At 44.5% G+C, this 27,717-nt stretch overlaps 2 protein-coding genes across 3 annotated transcripts in view; one reads left to right on the plus strand and one right to left on the minus strand.

The window, feature by feature from the left end:
- Window positions 1-61: 61 nt before the first annotated feature.
- ZGPAT (zinc finger CCCH-type and G-patch domain containing) lies at window positions 62-20,069 on the minus strand. Of its 2 annotated transcripts, none has more exons than XM_077460413.1 (7): window positions 19,936-20,069; window positions 17,762-18,406; window positions 14,186-14,319; window positions 9,251-9,409; window positions 5,609-5,731; window positions 4,970-5,381; window positions 62-337 (listed from the first exon to the last, which is right to left on the minus strand). In XM_077460413.1, the coding sequence occupies exons 2-7, from the start codon at window positions 18,337-18,339 to the stop codon at window positions 199-201; spliced, it is 1,545 nt and encodes a 514-aa protein (XP_077316539.1). In that variant the 5' UTR covers window positions 18,340-18,406; window positions 19,936-20,069; the 3' UTR covers window positions 62-198. The 2 variants fall into 2 exon arrangements, with proteins under 2 accessions (XP_077316539.1, XP_077316541.1); XM_077460415.1 differs by lacking the exon at window positions 19,936-20,069 and adding an exon at window positions 19,857-19,880.
- Window positions 20,070-20,186: 117 nt separating this feature from the next.
- The window catches only part of ARFRP1 (ARF related protein 1), a 39,468-nt gene continuing 31,937 nt past the window's right edge, over window positions 20,187-27,717 (plus strand). Inside the window, exons 1-2 of the mRNA XM_077460416.1 lie at window positions 20,187-20,276; window positions 27,487-27,588. Of these exons, the coding sequence (XP_077316542.1) occupies window positions 27,496-27,588 (93 nt within the window). The 5' untranslated portion in view covers window positions 20,187-20,276; window positions 27,487-27,495. The remainder of the gene's footprint in view (window positions 20,277-27,486; window positions 27,589-27,717) is intronic.

Raw genomic sequence — 27,717 nt, forward strand, 5'->3', positions numbered from 1 at the left:
AAAGGAAGGGGGGGTGTTGAAATCTCTCAGAGACAGGTGTGGGCAGGAGACACTCCAAAACTGGGAGTATAAAAACGGTTTATTCTCAGTTTCAGAAACAAATATTACAAACTGGGGCAATGAAGAGTTTGATACATAGACATAATTCATGAGTCTGTACAGGGATAGATATATTTATATATGTATATATGGGGCAAATTAAAATTCAGTCATTTTTTTGTGTGTGTTTGCCTTCTTCTGTTCTCTTTGCAAACTTCGCTCTTCCTGCTGCAAACCTGCAAGCTGAGATCGAGCGTCTGAGAGGCGTTTCTCCAGCTGCGTGCTGATCACGCTATCCCTAAAAGAAAAATAAAGGTCACCTTCACAACTCGGCTACAAAAAAAATCCTAGATGCAGAACATTGTCTTTGCAAATTTAATTTCAGAAGAATTCCACTTATGGCATTTTATACACAATAAAAAATATGTTAGGACTTAAGCAGCGTACACACGGTCGGATTTTCCGACAGGAAATGTTGGATGTGAGCTTGTTGTCGGAAAAAGTGCAGCCGTGCGCATGCTCCTTCGAACATTTGCTGTCGGACTTTCCACCAACAGATGTTTAATAGCAGGTTCTCAAATTTTTCGCCAACAAAACTTTGTTGACGGAAGTCCGATCGTGTGTACACAAGTCCGTCACACATGCTCAGAATCAAGCAGAAGGAGCCGCACTGGCTACTGAATTTCCTTTTTCTCGGCTCGTCGTACTTCTCTGTATTGGCACGTTCGTAATCGTTAGCCCACATTTGTGTGACAGTGTGTATGCAAGACAAGTTTGAGCCAACAACCTTCGAACAAAAATCCACGGTTTTGTTGGCGGAAAGTCCAATCGTGTGTGCGCGGCATAAGGCATTTTATACATAGTTACACTGATCATCCAGCTTGGACCCATTAAATGTAACAATGCATATACCATAATTTGGTACAGCTTGGTGCAATGCGTATACCACACCTGCGAGTTCCCTCTAGATTAGAAGCTGGAGATCACTGTAGTAGACACCGCAACACTAGTCATCTCCACTAGCTTCTTTGTTCTGTGCTGAGCAGCTACCCTTCTACATTCTGTACACAGTAGGTCAGCCACTGGGTATCATTCAGAATGAATTCTTGCATTCTTAATGAATGCAAAGTGTTCTGTGATTAGATGAGGCGTAGAGGCAGGGTGGTGATGTGACCCTATCCACCTTGTCCAAACAAAGAATGCTTTGTATTCAATGGGAAAAAAAGCAAAGCATTCTCTTAATGGCGCCTGTGCCAAGCAGCAGACCTCCCGTGTTCAGATTGCAGCAGAGCAGCTGCTCAGCAGGAGACCTGGAAGCTATAGGACAGCCATACTCAAACTTTTCAACACAGAGGAACCCTTGAAATAGTCCTCTGGTCTCGGGGGAGCCCCTGCTAAAAAATTGGAATCTACAACTCATGATATATTAGTGTGATGGTCAGTGGTAAGAATGGTCCTTACATTTGTGGTCATTGGGAAGAATTACCTCTCTACAGATAGCTAAAAGATCAATGGTGTCAGTGGGAACTTATCTGAGAGGCAGAAATTGCCCCAATGCTGAAGGAACCCCTAGCAACCTCTCGGAGGAACCCTGGTTGAGAATCACTGCTATAGATCACTGGTGTAGCGGTGTCTACTACAGTGATCTCCAGCTTCTAGAGGGAACCCGCAGGTATGGTATATGCATAGCACCAAGATATACCAATGCAACTATAAGGAAAATGCCATACCTGTAATTCTTCTTTAAATAGCCCAACCTGAGAATGGGTGTGTGACGGAACTGTCCAGCACCCAGCTTGACTGTTTCCATCAAGACACAGTATCTCACAAAAGTGAGTATACCCCTCACACCTTTGTAAATATTTTATTCTATCTTTTCATGTGACAACACTAAAGAAATGGCACTTTGCTACAATGTAAAGTAGTGAGTGTACAGCTTGTATAACAGTGTAAATTTGTTGTCTCCTCAAAATAACTCGACACACAGCTATTAATGTCTAAACCGCTGGCAACAAAAGTGAGTACACCCTTAAGTGAAAATCTCCAAATTGGGCCCAATTAGTCATTTTCCCTCTCCAGTGTCATGTGACTCGTTAGTGTTAGAAGGTCTCAGGTGTGAATGGGGAGCAGGTGTGTTCAATTTCACTCTCTCATACTGGTCACTGGAAGTTCAACATGGCCCCTCATGGCACAGAACTCTCTGAGGATCTGAAAAAAAAAGAATTGTTGCTCTACATAAAGATGGCCTAGGCTATAAGAAGTTTGCCAAGACCCTGAAACTGAGCTGCAGCACAGTGGCCAAGACCATACAGTGGTTTAACAGGACAGGTTCCACTCAGAACAGGCCTAGCATTGTAGAAAAGTGTTGTCACATGAAAAAATATAATAAAATTTACAAAAACGTGAGAGGTGTACTCACTTTTGTGAGATACTGTATATAGCTTCCTCCAGTCTAGACATAGGAACCAGATATAGCTGAGCATACAAGACTAGCCGACAATAGCTTGTACATGCAAACTGGAAAGGTTTATTGAAAACTCGCACAGAATTTATAGTACACCAGATCAGGTAAGCCTGATCACATTATCACACGCAAAGAAAACGGTATACAGGAATATAATTACCATAACTAAGGAACAACCAACATATACTATATGCTAATCCATGTCTAGCAACTAATAGCTGACAGTGATTTATCTAATCCTTAAGCTAATCAACATAAACATATAACATACCACAATAGTTTGCTAACAAGGTGGAGTGCACACAATATTATCAGACAGACAGAAACAATAGGTGACTCAATAAACAATAGGAGAGACACAAACTGTCCACTACAAAAGTCCCAGCAGTCCGATACACTGGAACTAATTTATTTATCTTCATGGATCTCCTGAGGGTTATGGCTGATAAATATTTCTGTCCCAAGTGAAGGAGCCTCTCCAACCCAGTCTGCAGGAGGGCCACCATATTCCCTCTTACTATTAGCCTGTACAAAATTAATATTACACCTTTCAATCCACTCCCGAAGGGAAGCTTTATTGTCCTTATTCAGAGAATTATACCAAGCCTCGCTCTCAGCATCCATTAAGTGGTGGTCCCTCAGAGAATGATCTGCTCTCTCTATGGACCATAATCAGTGGGTACTAGGCTTGTCCCTAGTCCTCTCTACAAGCTCCTGTCTTGGTTGGGTCTGTTACAGGGTGTAACATGTTACAAAAGGTGAACTTATCCTTTAATTGTAGAGCCTGTAGAGGGGTCAAGGAACTAGCTGTGTTGTCTTGTAAGGGATGTCTGTATCACAAAATGACACACAGCATTTCATAGAGGTGTGTGTATGTCCACTTATGTGAATTGGGTGTCATCCTCTTGCAGAGTACCGCCCACAATCTGTGGGTGGGACCTCTGAACCCCTCTGGGAGGTTCCACTTGAGTGCACACTCTTATATATGTGCATACATATATATATACACACACACATACATGCATACACATACATATATATATATATATATATATATATATATATATATATATATATATATATATATATATATATATATATATATATATATATATAAATAAAAGAAGCTGAAGGAGACAACACTGCTGGGCTCTGAGGAAGAAGGTATCCCTTTGAAACGCGTCAACAGCCCCTTAAAATATTCTCAATTACCATCTGGAGTCAGTTGTCATGAGACCGATGGCCAACATCTCAAGGCTATTTATACGTTTTTAATAAAATATATCCAAGGATAATGCACAAGGTTGGAGCGCCCTCTTTTTTTTTCTATTTCAGCATTCCAGCATACTTGCTGAAATTTTTCAAATCACATGCTAAGTTGGAGGGGCATTGCAAGTAATGACATATTTTGTTACAAACTGCTTGTAAGGGCTTGTTCACAGCATGAAAACTGATGGGTAAACCACACGAATTTCACTCGCAGAGACAGAGTTTACATCAGTGAGTTTGTATCCACATTAACTTCAGTTTTCATGCATGTCAGGTATGTACCCGGTTCACACCACAGTGTTGATATCACATCAGAACACAGGATACACGTTGCAGATTCCTGCACAGAAAAAAATTCTGCGCATGATACCAGTGTTGTGGTGTGAACAGGGCACATAGAGAACAATTTGTTGTGCCCTTGCAGAATGCGTATAGAAAAACCGAATGTCTCTGCACATGGTGTGAACGAGGCCTAATTAGAACTAAGGCTATGCACAGACCTCTTGGAGATGTTTGGAAAAAAAATTACAAAGGCCGTAGACTGAATAAAATTGTATTTTCAGTAAGATTAAAGGATAAGTTCACCTTTCTAAAAAAAAAATCTATATATAAAAAATGCACATCTTTTCAGGTTAAAAAAAAAAAAAAAGTACATTTATTATTTTTTATTTTAGGAGCCTAGAAAGCAATCAGCAGATCAGGGGTGCAATCTCAGGCTCCTGCAGACTGTCTGCCCACACATCATATGGGCAGGCAGTTACTGAATGTCTGGAAAAAAATAAATAAAAAAATGTGAACTACCAAAAGCGTTCACCAGTACCCTGGTAATTCATTGATAACTAGAAACCTTCAGCGGCAAAGGTTGTCGGTACTTGAAGTTCATTCAATCGCAGAACACTGAATGAATGAATGACAAGGCGGTGGGGGCGGAGCCCAGCGCGGCTGCGTTCTTTTCAAACTGTGGCATCGGGTGCAGGGAAAAGAAGGGGGAAATCAGGTGGGAAGCTGCAGGACTGGGGACATGTTACATGTTCCACCCTAAAAAGGGGTGGGGCAGGTGATATGTTCCCAAAGGTGAACTTATCCTTTAAGTTATAAAGTAGCTTAGCTATAGGTTTTATTAATTTGGCGTAACTGTGTGTGAAGTGTAGAAATGGTTCAGAGTACATCAATCAACAGTCCATAACCTGCACCTACCTTCCTACATTCCTTGCCAGCGACTCTGCAATGTGCGCAATCTCTCTCTGCTTCTGCCGAGTCCTCTCTATAGTCTTGGCCAATTCAATATTCAGCGCCCGCTTGCTACTTTGGCTGGCATTATATACTTCCTTGCCTTTCCTTTCTAGATTGGTTCTGGTCCCTGTGGGTTGCCCCTTGTCGTTTTGGCCCTCCAGTTTCTCATTCAGGAAGTCAAACACGTTGCGGCGGTTGGGCTTCCCACGGCCTGCCGCTGTCAGCTTGGGCGCTCGCTTTTTTCTGGTTCTGGGAGGGCGGCCCCCTCCTTTTTTCTTCCTTTGTTGGATCGCTATACACTGGTCTAATGATTTCCCCTTTGGCAAGACCACGGCCTGTACGGGCTCAATTCGACCCTCTGAATTCTTTCCGAGACCTAAAATTTTTTTTTAAAATAAATAAATAAATAAATAAAAAAAAAAAAATGCGAATGAGAATAAAAAACAGGCTGATCTGAAAAGCACAATTCATTTTTATCATAACTGCTGTTTTTGGCAGCTGTTCATTTTGCATCATCAGGACAATTGTGCTCAATGTTGGGACTGAGAAAAATATTTTTTTTCAACCCAAGAAAAGAAAAACTAAGATAGAACAATAACTTACCTTTCCCAAATTCATATCCCATTCGAGCTAGAAGCTTTGATCCAATCCCACGTGTGTGAGCCTCCCAACCGGCAAATTCAGAACTGCAGGGACCATTTCCAACCACTTCATTGTCCGCTAATACTGTATAAACAAAGCATGATGTTACATGAGCATTACTGGAGTAAAGGGGAAGTAGGGAGGGAAGTTAAATCGCTTGCTGCCATCTTTATAGATATATAGTAGGGCTGTTACCGATTAAAATTTTCGTGTTCAATTAATCGTTTTTTTTTTTTTAATCGATTAATTTCGATTAATTATAACGCACATACAGATCCAACTACTTTTAGATGATCTCCTTGCATTGCAACTCTGCATTAGTCAGTGGTAAATGTGGTATACACTATATACAATAACCTGACACTAGTTAGTTTCCACAATCCATGACTTAACTTCACAGTTCACACAAATACGTTTTAAATTCAAACTGTAGCATTGACGCAAGTCCTTTTTTTTTTCCCCACAGTAGCGTGACAATCCCTCCACCTCCTGTCTAACTAATCACTCTCACCTTATGGCATGGCCCCCTCACGTCTCCTTAGATCTCAGCAAGCACGCCAGGTCATGGGTAGAAAGAGTGCTCACCGCTTAAGTATAAGATAAAATTTTTGTGTTCAAAACACAAACTACTCACATAAAGATGATAAAAACACAGCATGTAAAGCCGACAATCGCGTTAGTTCCGTAGGGCAGCAGCGGGTGATGTCATGCGTAGCTCCTCCCTCGTACGTGTTACGTTCAATCAGAACTTTGACGTCACTGGACTCCTCCCCCCTTTTCTTCGTTACCAGATGAAGGCACTTGGGGAGGGGGGGGGAGGAGTCCGGTGACGTCGATGTCCGTGACGTCACTGGATCTCCGACCGAACTCCCTGAAGACCCGGGAGCTGGCGGAGAAGCGAGTACCAATCAACAGAATTTTGATCGATCAAAAAAAAATGAATCGATTAATCGAGGAATTAATCCTTCATTTCCACAGCCCTAATATATATATATATATATATATATATATATATATATATATATATATATATATATACACACACACATCTCAAGATTACACCGGCATTGCTTCAAGTCATCCTCAAAATCGTGCGATTTTCAGGTCGTACAAGTGTTAAAGGGGCCCAATACTTAGCTCTGGTAGATGAAGGTCAACAGCTTACAATGGATATCTGGATAAGCATCTTTATATTTTAAGGAATCATGTGCAGGAGTTAAGCCAATTCTGTGTGTGCTCACCTTGACATTGGTATTTCTTTTTTTTTTACCATTTGCTCAGATCATCCCCCAAGCCATTCACATATCAACTGTTTAATGAGACGCAATATTTTAATAAACTGGGTCGCTAAAAACAGTGGTCTGATGCAATACAAGTAGCAAAATCCTTAAAATGTCAAAGGTTTATTGGAAAAAAGTAAAACTAAATAAAAAGTGATAATTATTGTGTTATTATATGGAACTGACTGTTCCATATACTTCATTATAAAGGTAGAGACTGATCAACATTTCTTCAATGAGTTTCGTCCTCAATCCAATTACACAAAATAGGTCAAAAGTGATAAAAATGGTCATTGGAAAGTATCATTAAATTGCTTTATATCAATCAGAATGTTGAAATGATAATCAAACAATCCAATGATAAAGGCAGCCTCTAGTCTTAGTGCTTATATAGAAGTGATTACATACATTACACAACATATCATTGGAGTATTACTTGAGGCATTTTGTGCTTAAGGCTGCAGTCACACCAGAGCCTTTCAAAGTTTTTACTGTATTTTTTTTTTTCTGCAGCATTTTAAAGAGGAAGTAAACCCTGATGGGTGTTACTTCCTCTTTGTCTCCCTGCAAAGGTAAAGCATAATGGACTACTATGCATTGCACGACAGTGATGACGACACTCCCGCGCATGCACGCAGGAGCCGCCACTAACGGAGATAGTGCGCCTGCAGGCCGCTGTCTACGGTGCCTGTCTTTTAGTAAACATTTCCTAAACTGTATAGGTTTAGGAGATATTTCTTGGACCTACAGGTAAGCCTTAATCTAGGCTTACCTGTAGGTCAAAGTGGTTTGTGAGGGTTTACAACCACTTTAAAGCGGTGTTCCAGCTGAAATCTTTTTTTTTTTTTTTTTTTTTTAACTCAGCAACTACAAACACCATAGCTACTGACTTAACAAGCACACTTACCTGTCCAGGGTGCCCGCAATGTCGGCCACCCGAGGCCGATAAGTCCATTGGATCGAGTCCCGGCACCGCCATTCGAACTGAGGGAAACAGGCTGTGGAGCCTTACGGCTTCACTGCCCGTTTCCTACTGCGCATGCGTGAGTCGCATGGCACTTTGTGAATGGCCAACTGTGTTCTGGGACACACACACACACACACAGGTCCCAGAACACAGCGCGCCACCTTCCCCAGAAGACAACGAGAGAAGAATAATGAAGACTACCGCGGAATAGGAAGTGACAGATTAGGACAATAGGCCTAGCAACAGCCATTTCTGGTAAGTAAAAAAATTAGATATTACATATACACTATATATATATATATATATATATATATATATATATATATCACACATATTTAAGCAGAGACCCTAGAGAATAAAATGGCGGTCATCGCAATGGTAGTCTATGCACACTGTATTGCAATTTTTTGGGAAAAAAATACACTTCGATGAATTAAAAAAAATTTAACTAAAGTAAAATTAGCCCAATTGTTTTTGTATATCATGAAGGTGGACGTGCCGCAAGAATCATGCGAGAGTTCTGATCTTTATTATAAGCAAAAAAAATCTTGATTCTCATTTTTTTGTGCAGCATTAAAAGTTTTCTTGTACAATTTTCATTTAATCAGTGGACAATAATTCGTCTGAAAATCTCATTGTGTGTACCAGGCTTTAGAGGGGAATTCCCATAATATGGGAATTGAGGGGAAATGTGCCCAGTGGCACAAAGACAGAAAATGAATGTGGTGGGGATTTAACCCTTCCCTATATGGTCTAAAGCTATAAAAAAAAAGAAAGAAAAAAAGGTCTGAGCTATACATACAATTCTATCCCTGGCACCCCAAATTTACTGAGCCCTGAATTAAAGCAGAGTTTCGCTTAAAAAAATAAATAAAATTTAAGTCAGCAGCTACAAACTTTTAATAATCGGACACTTACCTATGCGAGGGATAGAAGCCCCGCTCGCCTTCCCCTCCGCTCAGCGGCGCCGGCATTTTAAGTGTGGGCACCCAGCTGTGACTTCACAGCCGGGCACCCACCGCGCATGTGCGTGCCGCGCCGTGCGTAGTGACTGGCCGCGCAATCATCTGGGACCTGCCACGTGTCACAGATGATTGACAAGAGGGAGGGGGGGGAAGAGGCGATCTCCCTTCTTACGCCTAGGGAAGTGATGTCACCAGCCCAGGTGCCGAAGGAAGCAGACTACAAGGGACCCCCTAGCAACAGGCATTTAGGAGGCGAGTAAAAAAAAAAAAAAAAAAAAAATTCTCCTAATTTTTTAAAAGATTTTTTAAGCACTTCAAAAAAATTTTTTTTTTTTTTGGGGGGGTGGAACTCCACTTTAACCTTTAAACTAGGTATAATTATGTTACTAACCTTGGGCATACCCAGAATCCTCTACTTCATCCTCATCATCTTCATCGGTCGAAGAGTCTTCACTTTCCCGTAGCGGTTGGATGATGGCATCTGCTTCAAGCACGGCTTCCTTCAGCAGCAAAGAATCAAATTTTACAGTGTAGAATGAGTTGTCAATGTCTAAAACACACAGAGAAAACAACAGCAGTCAGCCATAGCATACAAACTGTAAATGTAAAATGAAAAAAAAAAACTAAAATGTAAGAACAACAATGTAATAAGTTACAGCGTACCAGTCATTAGATATGGTGGCTGCATTTGTTTTTTATTTTTTTTATTTTTTTAAAGGTCAAGCACCCGTTGATCCTTCTACTTCCTGTGCACTGAACTGAAATATCAAACAATGTTATCAGCTTTCCCAGCTATCTTCTGTGAGCTACAAAACACGTACCCTTCTATGCAAGGAAGATGAGGGAAGTGGGAGAGGTTTATTGTCTAAATCAGAAGAGAAGCCTAGGTTGATGTGCTGCAAATGAGGAAAGTATCAGCAATGGGTCCAACTGCAATAAGCAAGAGGTTGTAGGTGTTCCTGCAGTGTTTTAAATGTCAATTTAGGAAACAACTGAATGCAATCACTAAGCTAATAAAAGCATTACAGAAAAACTGCTGCTATGCTAAAACTCAGAAATATCACGTTGTCTTAACCACTTGCTGAACGCTCTAGGGTGGCAGCTGTGCACAGGATCACATATGTATGTTATTCTGCATTTCCGCCTGCAGGGGGCACACGCCTACAGCAAGCTGCTTCTGCTGTGATAATTCACAGCAGAAGCCAATCTGCAGGTGCAGGGCACTCGATGTCCTCCGGCACCCGCCAATCGTCAGTGAAACACAGAGAACTGAGATTTGCCTATGTAAACAAGTAAGTATTCTGTGTCTCTGTGACTAGAACCAATCTCTTTCCCTAGTAAAAGCAGCACATACAATACACAAAAACACTGTATAGGCACACAGGTTAACCCTTCGATCTCCCTGCAGTGTAGTTGAGCATCAGGGGAAATGTAGTTCCAAAACATCTGGGGTGCCAAGGTTCACCAACACTGCCCTAGAGATTTGACCCCTCCCCAGCCAGTGTCATTAGTACAGTGACAGTGAATATTTTTAGCACTGATCACTGTAAAGTGTCAGTTAGTATCCGGTTGTTGGCCGCAATATCGCTGATCATCGCCATTACTAGTAGGAAAATTTATATATATATCTTCCGTAAATAAATATTATAGTTTGAGGATGCTATAACGTTCACGTAAAACGCTTACAGTAAGTGTATTGATATACACTTACTGGGATAAAATATAGCAAAATAAGTATTGGTCTAAATTTATGAAGAAAGTACATTTTTAAAAATATTTTATTGGGTATGTTTTAAAGCAGAAAGTATATAGATTTTTTTTTTCTTCAAAAATTGACGGTCTTCTTATGTTTATAGCGCAAAAAACTAAAAAAAATGCAGTGGTGATCAAATACCACCGAAAGAAAGCTCTTTGACCGCTCTCACCACATCAAGACAATGAAGTGACTTCTCTTCCCTGAAACATGGTTTTGGAAAAAACAATGGCAGGACAATTTCTTGATTCAGGTGAAAACCTGAGACCACTTTAGGCAAAAAACTTGGACGAGGACGCAACACGACCCTGTCCTCGAGAATATGGCTCTTTACAAGAAAGAGCAGCCAATTACAAAACCCTCCTTGCTGAGGATATAGCAACCAAGAACACTAACTTCCTTATAAGGAGGACTAAAGGGAATATGCTGTATTGGTTCAAATGGCTATTTTTGTAACACTGGCAAAACTAGGTTCAAGTCCCAAGGGTTCAAAGGAGATCTGGCTGGCGGATTAAGCCGCATCACCCCTTACATAAAAACCCAGACCAAAGAATGTGAAGCAAGCGGTCTTTGAAATAAGACCGATAAAGCTGAGACTTGGCCCTTGATAGTACTCAAGGTCATCTTCATCTCTACTTCTATTTATAGAAAGGCAAGAATTCTGCCTAGGTTGTACTACCGAGGGTGGCAACCCTTGGACTTGTGAACCCTTGGAAACATACGCCCTCCAGACTGTAATATATAGTTATGGAAGCTGGCTTCCTTGCATTAGTCAAGGTAGAGATAAGAGACCCAGAAAGCCCACTCTTCAGAATGTGGGTTTCAACAGCCAAGCTGTTAAATTTAGCATTTGTAAGGTAGGATGGGATATTGGCCCCTGTGAGAGTAGGTCTGGCCGTAGTGGAAGGGACCAGGGATCCTCCACCGGCATCTTTACGATTTCCGTATACCATGAGCTTCTGGGCCATGCTGGGGCTACCAGAATTACCAGCTTTCTTTCCAGCTTGATCCTGCAAAGAAGCCGTGACAGCAACTGAATGGGGGGAATGCATAAATCAGTGAGAACTGATCCCACGGGGTCACCAATGCATCTGTTCCGCATGCGAGTAGATCCCTTGTCCTGCACACAAAGTTGACCAACTTCATGTTGAATCTGGACGCCAGAAGATCTATGTCCGGAGTCCACCGTCTTTGGTAAACAGCCTGAAAAATGTCAGGGTGAAGGGACCATTCCCCCGGGAACAACTGCTGGTGGCTCAAGAAGTCCGCCTGACAATTTTCTACTCCCGGAATGAAAACTGCTGATAGGCACGGAACATTCCTTTCTGCCCAAGTTAGGATATGGTTTATCTCCCTCTGTGCTGCGAGACTCTTGGTGCCCCCTTGGTGATTGATGTAAGCCACAGCTGTAGCATTGTCAGATTGGATCCTAACAGGACAACCCCGTAAACTGAACGTCCAGGCCTTCAGAGCCAGACCTGCTGCCGAATCTCTAGGATGTTGATGGGCAAGGACTTTTCGGTTTTGTCCCTGGACAGTTGTCTTTTTTTAGCACTAGCACTGCTCCCCAACCTGAAAGGCTGGCATCTGTCTTTTTAGTTGGGGCCAGAACTTTTGTAAACACCCAGGGTGCTGTAGCTAGCCAGAAGGGCAAGACTACAAACTGAAAATGATGCTGTTCTACCTCGAACAGCAGAAACCTTTGGTGAGTGGGAAATATAGGAACATGCAGATATGCATCCCTGATATTAATAGATGCCAGAAGTTCTCCTCCTTGTAGGATACAAACCACCAACCTGATTGACTCCATGGGAAAAGAGTGGCTCTTCAGGAACCACTTTAGATTCTTTAGATCTAGAATGGGTCTGACATCTCCATTCGATTTTGGTACCGTAAAGAGGTTTGAATAAAACCCCAAACCTTGCTTTTCTGTGGGGATTTGTATTATCACCCCCTGAGCCATTAACCGGTTTAGTGCCGAAACAGAGATTGCCTTTTCCCTGGATCTCTAGGAACGTTTGATCTCAGAAAACGAGACTGTGGAAACTCCTGAAATTCCAGTTTGTACCCTAGAGATACCGTGGAGATGACCCATCTGTCCTAAATTTCCTCTTGCCAGACATCTGAGAACTACAGAAGTCTTCCCCTAACCTAGCGAGTGGGGGCGCCCCTACATAATGAGGCTTTAGAATTCAGTTTTGCAGTTTTCCAGCCCAAGGACTTCTTTTGTGCCTGGGCCTGACCCTGAGGCTTTCCTCTAGAGTCTAATGGCGGAGGGCATCGTCACTGCCTAGAGGCGGATGCAACTGGCGCAAGAGAAAGAGTCCGCTTGAATGAGGGGCACAGATTGACACTGAGCAAAAGTGAAGACAACAGATTTTAAGGTATGTGCATATACTCCCTCAAGTGGAGATTTAAGGCAGGAAAACATTTTTCCCTAAGGAAGAAAAATCATAGGTGGACTTTTACAGTTCCTAGGCTTCTTCCCTTACCTTAACCTCGCCGCAGGATTCTGCTGATTTAACAGGCATATCCAACGTTCACCCATCATGGCGGGCTGCGTTTAGCAAACCTTCAAGGACCGGGTCCCATTTTATCAGGGTCCCACTCCCATGGACCTGTATTAGCACCATGCCAGGAAAAAAACTTTATGTAATGCAAGCATGACCAAACCCCTGGGTCCCAGGGTCCCGGGGTCCAGCCCTGCAAGGAGAGCAAATAGAAGTAGAGATACACTATATTACCAGAGATATTGGGATGCCTGCATGCTTTGTGCACTGGGCAAATCATTTGGTGGAGGGGGGATTATGGTGTGGGGTTGTTTTTAAGGGGTTGGGTTGCACAAAGCAAGGTCCATAAAGACATGGATGGAGTTTGGGGTGGAGGAACTTGACTGGCATGCACAGAGTCCTGACCTCAACTGGATAGAACACCTTTGGGATGAATTAGAGCGGATACTGCGAGCCAGGCCTTCTTGTCCAACATCAGTGCCTGACCTCACAAATGCGCTTCTGGACATTCCCATAGACACACTCCTAACCTTGTGGACAGCTTTCCCAGAATAGTTGAAGCTGTTATACCTGCAAAGGGTGGGCCAACTTAATATTGAACCCTACGGACTAAGACTGGGATGCCAATAAAGCTCATGTGTGTGTAAAGGCAATATGTTTGGTAATATAGTGTCTATATATAGATTCCACCCCCCCCCCCATCTTTTATACTTGAAAAGATGGGGGGGAAGCCCCTATGTGGCTCCTGGTGCAACAGGAAGGAGGGGGGGCAGTGCCATGATCCCCCCATGGGCACAAAGTCTACAAAAGTCTACACAGCAACAACTAGGACAGGGCAATGTAGAAACCACTGTGGCCAGCAGCCCCTCGGATGTTTGAGGTTTCCTATCCCATGATAAATGGAGTCATGAGAATATAAATGCTTGCAATAAGGGGTAATATTACAACGTGATGTTAAATTAATTCTAGTTGATGCACTTATTTTTTTCCGCCTTACAACATTGACGATGTATTGGGTGACATAATAGGTTGGTGTGCCCAGCCCTGTAGTTTCAGACTTTACCAATAATTCGCCCAGGGTACCAGATGCCATCGCTGTGCTGTGCCAAGCAGGGTTTGTCAATGCCGAGAGAGTGGAGGTCTGCCTCCTTAAAGACCCGGAGCTCACTTGCTGGCACCACTTGTCCATGTGAGAACCTGAGTGGAGGAAAAAAGGAGGACCATTAAAGGACACAAACTATTCGCTATACTCATATCTAAAAAGGGCAAGAGTTCTCAATACAGAAAAGACATAGTCATCTTATATACATGATTTCTAATCTACCAGTTGAACCACTCACCCGGAACAACCATGCAGGATACAAAGTCACAGTTAAAGAGGTTGTTAAGCCACTCTAACCTGTATACACCATCAGTACTGCCTCCTATTGTAGTATCCCCCCCTGTGTGTGATTTCTAAAAATAAATGCTCCAAATACCTCATTTCACAGCAGAGATTGTGATCACATGACCAGCCAGCTTTCTCCTTTCCTCCTCTGAGAGATGAAGTGGGCGGGGCTGAGATTCCACTGCTGTCAGTCTGGTGGGGAGGAGGAGAGAAGGTATGAGCTGGCTGGTCATGTGATTGCAATCTCTGCTCTTAAATGAGGTATTTACAGCATTTATAAATCATTCACAGAGGATGACACTGCAATAGGAGGCAGTGTTGATGGGGTATACAGGTAAGTGTTATGAGAGCAGCAAGAGGGGGAGGGGCGGCTCTCACACAGAGGAGGAGGAGGAGGAGGAGGAGGAAGGAGGAGGGAGGAGGAAGGAGGAAGGAGGAAGGAGGAGGGAGGAGGGAGGAGGGAGGAGGAGGAGGAGGAGGAGGACCAAACATTTTGAAAAAAGTTTCTTTACTTAATTTCTGTCAGTAAATTTTGTAACTAAGTAATTTTTCTCCTTCACTGATGTGCGCTGATGAGGTGGCACTGATAGGCTGAACTGGTGGGCATTGATGAGGTGCCACTTATGGGCACTGATGAGGGGGAAATAATATGCCACACTTATGGGCACTGATGAGCACGGATAGGCGGCACAGGATAGGCGATACTGATGGGAATTGGTGGGTGGCACTGATGGGCATTGACCGACAGCAGTGATGGGCAGCACTGATATGCGGTTCTGATAGCCAGCACTGACTGGCATCGCTAATGGGCACTTATTGGTGACACAGTTGGCACTATATTGTAATCAGGGCATGATGATCAGTGCTCTCATTACATCCCTAGATGTCCCCTGTGAGGAGATGCCACTGATCATCTCTCCTCGCCACACACTTTGTCAGTGTGAGGCGAGGAGTGCTAATTATCGGCATATTCGTGTTTACATGAGACTGGCTGTGATTGGACACAGCCGACCCCACTGACGCGGCTCTTTACACAAATTGGGCTCGCGCCGTGTCCTACCAACATGGCGCGGCCACGATCACTGTGCTGCGCACCCCCAGAGGTGCGTGAGAGTGGCCCTTCTGGGAGGCCATCATATGACAGCCTCCCAGAACAAGAGCCGCACCGCCCTGCAATCTTTTGATGGCGGGGGAGGGCGGCAAGCAGTTAAAGGAGCAGGATCAATTTTTTTTTGGGGGGGGGGGGGGGGGTTAACAAACGCGTTTCAGATAGCTCTTTGTATAGCTTTTAGTTTAGTAGAGGGATTGGAACCCCCATCAGATTTTTTACTGCTGTCTGTGTGCCTGTTAGGGAGATTCACCCTCTCTATTTGTCCAGTTGGATTGTCCCCAAAACAGGAATAAAGAGAAAAATCTTCTAACTGGGACACTAGTTCTGGGGGAAAAAAAATCACTTTGGAGGGATTTCCTGTTGGCTTTGGGACAGGAAGTAAAGGGAAATCAATCGAATGGGACACCAATGGCTTTAATATATAAACACTGACAGGGGTTATTAACCCTCCCTTACTCTATACAAATCTAAAAAAAAAAGTTGCCTTTGTGCAACGTTATAACTAAAGGCAAAACTTTATTTTTAGTTTGAGATGGAGTGAAGAAGGATTAGAACATTTGTCAGATTTTATTGCTGTCTGTGCCCCCCGATCCCCCCTCTCCATTTGTCCCATTTACCATTATCATTGAAAGTGAAAGTAAAAGAAAATCACAAATTTTGTGTTGTCCCCAGAAATGTAATAGAGGGGGATCTTCCAATGGGGACACTAGCTCTGATGACCTGGGGGTGCCCAAGAAATATACTTAATTTGCAGGGATTTCCTTTCACTTCCTGTTTGGCTATGGGGCAGGAAGTAAAGAGAAATCTCAGCAATGTGACACAGGAAAAAAAAAAGAAAATCTGACAGGGGGTTATAACCCTTCCTTGCTTTATCCAAAATGAAAATAAAAGTTTTGCCCATAGTTCTAGATTTAGTTTGCAGTGATTTCCTCTCACTTCCCGTTTGGCTATGGGACAGGAAGTCAAAGTAAATCTCGATGGGACAAAGATGGAAAAAAATAAACCTCCCTTACGCTATCCAAAATAAATATATAAAAGTTTTGCCTAGAGTTTGACTTTAACCACTTGCCTCCCGCCATATAACAAAATGACGTCAGCAAAGTGGTTGTGATATCCTCACCGGACGCCATATGATGCCTTTCAGGATATCAAGCGCATTGCGGTGATCGTTATTGCAGCTTGTCAGTCTAACACACTGCAACTACAATCTCGGTAAAGAGCCTCTGACAGAGGTGTCCAATCATGGCTGATCACGATGTAAACAGTAAGAGCCGTTGATCGGCTTTTCTTAACTCTGGCAGACACGAGTAGAGGAGAGCCAATCAGCTGCTCTCCTGATGGGGGGGGGGGGGGGGGGGGGGGTCTGTACCGATGGTTTATCAGCACAGTTCCCCCCTCAGATGCCTGCCCAGGACCACCAGGGATGGCCACCACACTGAACCACCAAGGAAGTTACAATCCGTCTATCAGTGCCCATCAGTGCCACCCATAAGTACCCATCAGTACAGCCTTTCAGTGCCAAATATGTGTGCCCATCAGTGCCACCTATGAATGCCCATTGTCAGTGCGTGCCTCATTGGTGCCCATCAATGCAGCTTATCAGTGCCCATCAGTGAAGAAGAAAACGTACTTATTTACAAAATTTTATAACAAAGAAAAACTTTATTGTTTCAAAATTTTCAGTCTGTTTATATTCGTTTTGCAAAAAATAAAAACCTCAGAGGTGATCAAATGCCACCAAAAGAAAGCTCTATTTGTGGGAACAAAATTATAAACATTTTGTTTGGGTACAGTGTTGTATGACCGCACAATTGTCATTCAAAAAGTGACAGGGCTGAAAGCTGAAAATTGGCCTGGGCAGGAAGGTGCGAAAGTGCCCGGTATTGAAGTGGTTAAATCAGGAATGCACATTGGCATGCTTGGATCAGTAGGGCAGCCAAGCAATGAGCATTTTAAAAAGGGAACCTAGCAGCTGTACCCTCCAGTTTTCCATTTGAGCCTTCTTTAAATGTAAACCCATCAACAGCGGCAGACATTTCCAAGGCACCAAGAAACACGCATCTACAAAGACCTAGCCTGGTATTTATGTTTGGTTGACAACCCTGTCCATGGAATTTCCAGTCTTGAAGTGCTTTGCTTACCTGCAGCTTTCATTAAAGCGACACCTTCCATCTAGAAAATAGGGACATGTTTTCATGGCCTTGTGCGTGGGGTACAGATAGAGAACCCGGACCCCGGGACTCCCATCCTCTGTTTCTTCCGAGCCCACAATCATGGCGTTATGATACTCCAACGTCCCCCATGTGCTATAGTAAGGGGCTCTGACCTTCATTCCGCTGTTTACATCTTCCTCCACCACCTCCTCCTCCTCCTCCTCCTCCTCTTCTTCCTCACTGCCTCCCGAACAAATGGATTTACCATCCGTGGCCCCTGTGGCCTCACTTTCATTACTCAGTTCCCCTATGGCCCTCCTGAAAGCCTCATACTCATCGTCCGGATGTGAGGAGGAGGAGGGACCATCGAGCGCGGACAGTAGGTTGGATTTCTGCACAGACAGCAGGCTAGACTCAGTCAGTTCTATCAGCTGCTGCAAGTCCTCCTGAAGCTGGAGGAGGTCGGCTTTCTGTGAGGGGTCCAAATCGGCGTTCACCGTCTGTCTGACCTGTTCCAGCTGGGCTTTGTAGGTCTGGATGGCGGCTGCCAGGCTCTCTTCATCCATTGTGTGCTACAGAACACCTCCACCCTGGTACTGACTCCGTCTGTCTTCTTTATAAAGAGCTTGTCTTCTGTAAAATAAAAATAGCAACATCAACTGTCATCAATCCTCAACTGTCACCGGTCCTCAACTGTCTTCATGTGACCTGGAAAAGAATCATATTTATTGTGAAAAAACGACCATGAAAAATGGGCCGCCAGCTGAAATCCAATACTTAAACCACCCGGGACCCCATTACAATGACACACTGACACTTGGGGGTCCAGAACAATGACACACTGACACTTGGGGTCCTAGAACAATGACATACTGACACTTGGGGGTCCCAGAACAATGACATACTGACACGTGGGGGTCCCAGAACAATGACAGACTGACACTTGGGGTCCTAGAACAATGACATACTGACACTTGGGGGTCCCGAACAATGACACACTGACACTTGGGGGTCCCAGAACAATGACACACTGACACTTGGGGGTCCCAGAACAATGACACACTGACACTTGGGGGTCCCAGAACAATGACACACTGACACTTGGGGGTCCCAGAACAATGACACACTGACACTTGGGGATCCGGAACAATGACACACTGACACTTGGGGATCCGGAACAATGACACACTGACACTTGGGGATCCGGAACAATGACACACTGACACTTGGGGATCCAGAATAATGACACACTGACACTTGGGGATCCAGAATAATGACACACTGACACTTGGTACACTAGGTACAATAAAAATAGCAACATCAACTGTCATCAATCCTCAACTGTCACCGGTCCTCAACTGTCTTCATGTGACCTGGAAAAGAATCATATTTATTGTGAAAAAAGGACCATGAAAAATGGGCCGCCAGCTGAAATCCAATACTTAAACCACCCGGGACCCCATTACAATGACACACTGACACTTGGGGGTCCAGAACAATGACACACTGACACTTGGGGATCCGGAACAATGACACACTGACACTTGGGGATCCGAAACAATGACACACTGACACTTGGGGATCCGGAACAATGACACAATGACACTTGGGGGTCCCAGAACAATGACACACTGACACTTGGGGGGTCCCAGTACAATGACACACTGACACTTGGGGGGTCCCAGTACAATGACACACTGACACTTGGGGGTCCAGAACAATAACACACTGACACTTGGGGGTCCAGAACAATAACACACTGACACTTGGGGTCCAGAACAATGACACACAGAGGTCCAGAACAATGACACACTGACACTTGGGGGTCCCAGAACAATGACGCACTGACACTTGGGGGTCCCAGAACAATGACGCACTGACACTTGGGGGTCCCAGAACAATGACACGCTGACACTTGGGGGGTCCCAGAACAATGACACACTGACACTTGGGGTCCAGTACAATGACACACTGACACTTGGGGTCCAGAACAATGACACACTGACACTTGGCTGGTCCAGAACAATGACACACTGACACTTGGGGGTCCAGAACAATGACATTTTGAGGTCCCCATACATACTGGGACTTGTAGTTCTTTAGCACCTGACTCAAACACGAGCTTTCCTTTTCCCACCAGACTCCACTCATTTCATTCTTACCTTACACAGCCGCCATGACATCCGCGTCATGACGTAAACGCCCACAGCTGTCTCTGCACCCGCCGCCATTTTCTTGTAGCCCCCTTAGAACCATTTCCGTTTAAAAACTATTCATCTCTAAGAACACAGAACACGTCTTCTAATATTCTGTCCACATATGTTCCTAAGTCCCTAAAACAAATAAATTTCACTGATCCAACGCTTGGACAGGCGGTACCACAACTAAGATGGCCGCCTGAGTGTGACGCACGGGACGCCGCTTCCCAGAGTGCTGCGCGGGTTGGGGCGGAAGTGAGTGTTGGCAGGGGCCTGATCGGTGCTGATGGGGATCTGGGCAAAAGGTGGGTAATATGGGGGGATGGGAGCATGGATGTATAGTGGGATGAAGGGGGCGGGAGGGTGTGACCATTCTGTGTAGTTTTATCTCAGCAGCAAGGAAGAGGCCAGCTGAGCTGTTACTAGACATTTACATACATACATTACTTGGTTCTCCATGGGGCCCCTCTGGACACTGTGTGCAGCCAGGGGCCGCATCAACCTTATTATTTAGCAGTACAGGGGTGGTGTGACATCCCAGGAGAGCATTCATTGCCCAGGGGTGGTGTGCCATCCCCCTAGTACCCCAGGAGAACATTCATTGCCCAACACTTGCAGGGCTTGTGTGCCCCCCAGTGTGGAGGTATGACAGCTTGGGGTCTGGGCCCTGCTTTGTTTTAGGGGCCCATTTAATGATAATCATGGAGGCCGCCATTGCTGATCTCTCCTTCTATGAATGCTGCTTCCCTGGCTGTCATGCTGATGAGTTGTGGTAAGGAATCCTGACACTCATTTTGAAGCAAATGTAGTCTGAGACTAATAAGTACAAAAGTCAGGCAGCCAGGCAATCAGCATTTCCTCAGGAGGCCAACAGTGGCAGTACCCTTACTTCCCGGGTGACAACGGGACTCTAATTCCAGGTCACGGGTCTCTTCTCCTATTTATTATTGGCATCATTCATCTCTCCTTCTATATATGATTGGTGTCACTCGTCTCTTCTCTTATATATTATTGGCGTCATTCATCTCTACCCCTATATATTAGTGGCATCATTTGTCAATACCCCTATATATTATTGGCCTCATTCGTCTCTACCCCTATATATTATTGGTGTCATTCCTCTCTACCCCTATATATTATTGGCGTCATTCGTCTCTACCCCTATATGTTATTGGCGTCATTTGTCTCTCCTATATTTAATTGGCATCAGTCATCTCTACCGCTATTTATTATTGGCGCCATTTGTCTCTACCCCTATATATTATTGGTGTCATTTGTCTCTACCCCTATATATTATTGGTGTCATTTGTCTCTACCCCTATATATTATTGGTGTCATTTGTCTCTACCCCTATATATTATTGGTGTCATTCGTCTCTACCCCTGTATATTATTGGTGTCATTCGTCTCTACCCCTATATATTATTGGCGTCATTCGTCTTTACCCCTATATATTATTGGCGTCATTCGTCTCTACCCCTATATATTATTGGCGTCATTCGTCTCTACCCCTATATATTATTGGCGTCATTCGTCTCTACCCCTATATATTATTGGCGTCATTCGTCTCTACCCCTATATATTATTGGCGTCATTCGTCTCTACCCCTATATATTATTGGCGTCATTTGTCAATACCCCTATATATTATTGGCGTCATTCATCTCTCTTCCTATATATTATTGGCCTCATTCATCTCTACCCCTATATATTATTGGTGTCATTCATCTCTACCCCTATATGTTATTGGCGTCATTTGTCTCTCCTATATTTAATTGGCATCAGTCATCTCTACCCCTATTTATTATTGGCGTCATTTGTCTCTACTCCTATATATTATTGGTGTCATTTGTCTCTACCCCTATATATTATTGGTGTCATTCGTCTCTACCCCTATATATTATTGGCGCCATTCGTCTCTACCCCTATATATTATTGGTGTCATTCGTCTCTACCCCTATATATTATTGGTGTCATTCGTCTCTACCCCTATATATTATTGGTGTCATTCGTCTCTACCCCTATATATTATTGGTGTCATTCGTCTCTACCCCTGTATATTATTGGCGTCATTAGTCTCTACCCCTATATATTATTGGCGTCATTAGTCTCTACCCCTATATATTATTGGCGTCATTCATCTCTACCCCTATATATTATTGGCGTCATTCGTCTCTACCCCTATATATTATTGGCGTCATTCGTCTCTACCCCTATATATTATTGGCATCATTTGTCAATACCCCTATATATTATTGGCGTCATTCGTCTCTCTTCCTATATATTATTGGCCTCATTCGTCTCTACCCCTATATATTATTGGTGTCATTCATCTCTACCCCTATATATTATTGGCCTCATTCGTCTCTACCCCTATATATTATTGGCGTCATTCGTCTCTACCCCTATATATTATTGGCGTCATTCGTCTCTACCCCTATATATTATTGGCATCATTTGTCAATACCCCTATATATTATTGGCGTCATTCGTCTCTCTTCCTATATATTATTGGCCTCATTCGTTTCTACCCCTATATATTATTGGTGTCATTCATCTCTACCCCTATATATTATTGGCGTCATTCGTCTCTACCCCTATATGTTATTGGCGTAATTTGTCTCTCCTATATTTAATTGGCATCAGTCATCTCTACCCCTATTTATTATTGGCGTCATTTGTCTCTACCCCTATATATTATTGGTGTCATTTGTCTCTACCCCTATATATTATTGGTGTCATTCGTCTCTACCCCTATATATTATTGGTGTCATTCGTCTCTACCCCTATATATTATTGGTGTCATTCGTCTCTACCCCTGTATATTATTGGTGTCATTCGTCTCTACCCCTGTATATTATTGGTGTCATTCGTCTCTACCCCTATATATTATTGGCGTCATTCGTCTCTACCCCTATATATTATTGGCGTCATTCGTCTCTACCCCTATATATTATTGGCGTCATTCGTCTCTACCCCTATATATTGGCGTCATTCGTCTCTACCCCTATATATTATTGGCGTCATTCGTCTCTACCCCTATATATTATTGGCGTCATTTGTCTCTCCTATATTTAATTGGCATCAGTCATCTCTACCCCTATTTATTATTGGCGTCATTTGTCTCTACCCCTATATATTATTGGTGTCATTTGTCTCTACCCCTATATATTATTGGTGTCATTCGTCTCTACCCCTATATATTATTGGTGTCATTAGTCTCTACCCCTATATATTATTGGCCTCATTCGTCTCTACCCCTATATATTATTGCTGTCATTCATCTCTACCCCTATATATTGGCGCCATTCGTCTCTACCCCTATATATTATTGGCGTCATTCGTCTCTACCGCTATGAATTATTGGCGCCATTCGTCTCTACCCCTATATATTATTGGCGCCATTTGCTGAACTTTCCACGCTGATGTGGATCCCGAGGAAATTCCGGACTCTCTTGCCTACTACATCACCGCTAACGCACTCATCCTTGATGGTATGGGACTCTATCTGTAGGACGCATGGCTGGTCGTACAACTCCCCCCTGATGCCTTTGGTGGGACACAATTTCTTCCCACCTGGTAATATAGACCCTCAAACTCATCCATGGCGGCTGGGCAATAACATCTACCTGCATCAATTCGCCGGCCCCTCCGGTGTTTTGTCACTCTCTTCCATCATGGGTGCATCCCCCATATCATATATGGACCGCTGGAAACATCATCAATTGTTGGCCTTTGTTCGTTCGCTCCCAAAACCCTTACGCTCCTTGGCGGAGCTTACGCCTGTGGAAATCGCTTTTGCCGAAACTAGCCCAACTGAGAGGCCGGTCTCGTATTTTTATCAAGCATTGCTATCCCTCACTTCTACTAGTACTCCCACATTCCTATGCAACTGGGAACGGGATCTACATATGGAACTCTCACCGACCCAAAAATCACAAATCCTAACCCTGGCACATACATCCTCCGGATCATCTAAAGCATCGGAAATGGCGTATAAACTTTTAACCAGATGGCACTACACACCTGTGGTATTACACAGGTTTTTCCCCCTGTCCTCACCACTGTGTTGGCGGGAGTGCGGTGAAGAAGCTACTCATGCTCATATTTGGTGGTACTGCCCGAGGATCCGCCCATTCTGGCTAGCGATCCTATATTGGATTAAAGAGATCCAGGGATGGGAGGTCCCCAACGACCCTTGGTATGTTCTGTTCCATTGCACGGGGAAGCCAACAGGCCCTTATAAAAGGTCAATTACACCCCACCTTCTTAATGCCGCAAAAACCCTCATTCCACAGTTCTGGAAACAGAGGAAGATCCCTACACTCCGCCGTTGGTTACTCAACGTGGATACCACCTATTACATGGAGGACCTGACTCTCTCCCTCCGAGGTAAATCTGAGCTGGCAACAAAGATTTGGGCCTGTTGGGTTGCCTTCAAATACTCCTCAAGCTATGCAGACATAATGTCTCAACCAATGTGATGTAATTATAACTCCTAAGGTTCCTAATGTAATTCTGGAGCGGATCTCAGAGGTGGACCTGCCTTCCCCCTCCCCCTTCTTCCCCCTCTTCCACGTCCCCCTCATTTCTCTATGTCCTTGCTCTCCTGTCCTTTTCCTCTTTCCTCCCTTTTCTCTTTTCTTTTTCTATCTCTGTTCATTGTGTTCTTTCTTTGATAATGGAAGAGAAGGGTATATTCTTATTATCGCAGAGGTTGACTGGTTCCAGCGGTGGTGATTCATACCGATCACCTGATCCTGCCCCTTTGCAAGCCTGATGGTGGTTCCAGTTCGTAAACTACCTCTAGTAGTTAGGTCCTCGTGGGCAGTATTTTGCTCTGGTTCATGGTATCTAATGATGTAATAACACTGCCTTCTACGCTGGTTTATGTATTACCTACTGTGTTGTTGTACATGCTTCTTTTCTTCAATAAACATAAAAAAAATATATATATATTATTGGCGCCATTCGTCTCTACCCCTATATATTATTGGCGTCATTCGTCTCTACCCCTATATATTATTGGCGTCATTCGTCTCTACCCCTATATATTATTGGCGTCATTTGTCTCTACACCTATATATTATTGGTGTTAGGGATGCACCGAATGGGTTTTTTGGTGCCAAAACCGATACCGAAAATGAAAAATACACTAGGCCGAAAACCGATACCGAAACAGCACCGATACCGAAAATGACTGTTTTTAAAAAATATTTTTATACAGGAGGTGGTCAGAGACTGGGGACATGGTACAGGAGGTGGTCAGAGACTGGGGACATGGTACAGGAGGTGGTCAGAGACTGGGGACATGGTACAGGAGGTGGTCAGAGACTGGGGACATGGTACAGGAGGTGGTCAGAGACTGGGGACATGGTACAGGAGATGGTCAGAGACTGGGGACATGGTACAGGAGGTGGTCAGAGACTGGGGACATGGTACAGGAGGTGGTCAGAGACTGGGGACATGGTACAGGAGGTGGTCAGAGACTGGGGACATGGTACAGGAGGTGGTCAGAGACTGGGGACATGGTACAGGAGGTGGTCAGAGACTGGGGACATGGTACAGGAGGTGGTCAGAGACTGGGGACATAGTACAGGAGGTGGTCAGAGACTGGGGACATGGTACAGGAGGTGGTCAAAGACTGGGGACATGGTACAGGAGGTGGTCAGAGACTGGGGACATGGTACAGGAGGTGGTCAGAGACTGGGGACATGGTACAGGAGGTGGTCAGAGACTGCATGCATGGTACAGGAAGTGGTCAGAGACTGCATGCATGGTACAGGAGGTGGTCAGAGACTGCATGCATGGTACAGGAGGTGGTCAGAGACTGCATGCATGGTACAGGAGGTGGTCAGAGACTGCAGGCATGGTACAGGAGGTGGTCAGAGACTGGGGACACGGTACAGGAGGTGGTCAGAGACTGGGGACACGGTACAGGAGGTGGTCAGAGACTGGGGACACGGTACAGGAGATGGTCAGAGACTGGGGACACGGTACAGGAGATGGTCAGAGACTGGGGACACGGTACAGGAGATGGTCAGACTGGGGACACGGTACAGGAGATGGTCAGACTGGGGACACGGTATGGGAGATGATCAGAGACTGGGGACGTGGTACAGGAGATGGTCAGAGACTGGAGACGTGGTACCGAAGATGGTCAGACTGGGGACATGGTACAGGAGGCATCCCCCATTGCAGCCAGTGTGTCCCCATTGCAGCCAGTGTGTCCCCATTGCAGCCAGTGTGTCCCCATTGCAGCCAGTGTGTCCCCATTGCAGCCAGTGTGTCCCCATTGCAGCCAGTGTGTCCCCATTGCAGCCTGTGTGCCATTTTGCAGCCAGCCTGTGCACTGTGTGCAGGGAAGAGAGCCGCCTCCGTCGCCTGTTTGATAACAGCGCCGGGAACATCACAGCTTTCATTTCAATAGCTGTGTGTTCCCGGCCGTGCGCCGTCACACGCAGCCCCTCCCCCTTGTCCGGGCACTTTGATAGACAGATCATCCGTCCAATCCTGCGGATGATCTGTCTATCTAAGTGCCCGGACAAGGGGGAGGGGCTGCGTGTGACGGCGCACGGCCGGGAACACACAGCTATTGAAATGAAAGCTGTGATGTTCCCGGCGCTGTTATCAAAAAGGCGGCGGAGGTGGCTCTCCTGCGCTATGATGGGCGTCACCAGGGGCGGGGGGCGGAGCCCCACCCCCACCCAGGCCACGCCCCATTTTCGGCTCCATTATCGGACGTTTTTCTCTTTCGGCAAATTGCCGAAAAGGGCATTTTCGGCCGATATGTTTCGGCGGCCGAAATTTCGGTGCATCACTAATTGGTGTCATTTGTCTCTACCCCTATATATTATTGGCATAATTCATCTCTACACCTATATATTTTTGGCGTCATTTGTCTCTACCCCTATATATTATGGGCGTCATTCGTCTCTACCCCTATATATTATTTGCGTCATTCGTCTTTACCCCTATATATTATTGGCACCATGGCATAGAATATTGGTACCACAGGTCTCTTCTCCAAAAGTGTATTGGTGTCCCAAATGTCTTCTTTAATAGAGTATTGGCACCATGGGTCTCTTCTCTAAAATATTATTGGCACCATGGGTCTCTGTTCTAATAAGATTATTGGAGCCACGGGACTCTTTATTCTGGGATGGATCCTTACCCTCTTTAATGCCATGGCATGCATCTCTGCTCGGCTACAGATCATACCATTTGCTTTCTGCCCTATTAGTTCTTAGATCTACCCTAAAGGCCACCAGCTGAGACTTCCTGGAAGTGAGCCTCTGTGCTGCCCCGAGCAGTTTGACACCCTCACACCTCTGCCTTTTTGGCCAGGATAACCACTAGTGACACTTTCACCGACCCAAGACTACGTTTTGTGGCTTCTTCTTTATCACATATAGGGGTCTTACAAGGAAAACATTGGAGGCTTGCAAACCTTTTGGCCATTTTCCTAATTGCACATCATCCATTTATTTTGTTTCTTGTATCCTTCTCACCTATAGATCTCCATCATGTATACCCTGCTGTCTGGCCTGTATAAGTACATGTTTCAGAAGGAAGAATATTGCGTCCTGATCCTGGGCCTGGACAATGCTGGCAAGACAGTAAGTTTTGTGGAAGTAGTTCTCAGGGCAGTAGGCGGGACAGAGCCCAGCTAAGCCACTTTACGGCTGATTGCGTGGGGGGTTACTTCACATCCACTAAGCTATTCCCACAAGATAACGTAAAATACT

Source organism: Lithobates pipiens, unplaced genomic scaffold (genome assembly GCF_037356315.1).
Source record: "Lithobates pipiens isolate NorthernLeopardFrog02 unplaced genomic scaffold, aLitPip1_a1.2 Scaffold_28, whole genome shotgun sequence".
NCBI classification, from domain to species: Eukaryota; Metazoa; Chordata; class Amphibia; order Anura; family Ranidae; genus Lithobates; species Lithobates pipiens.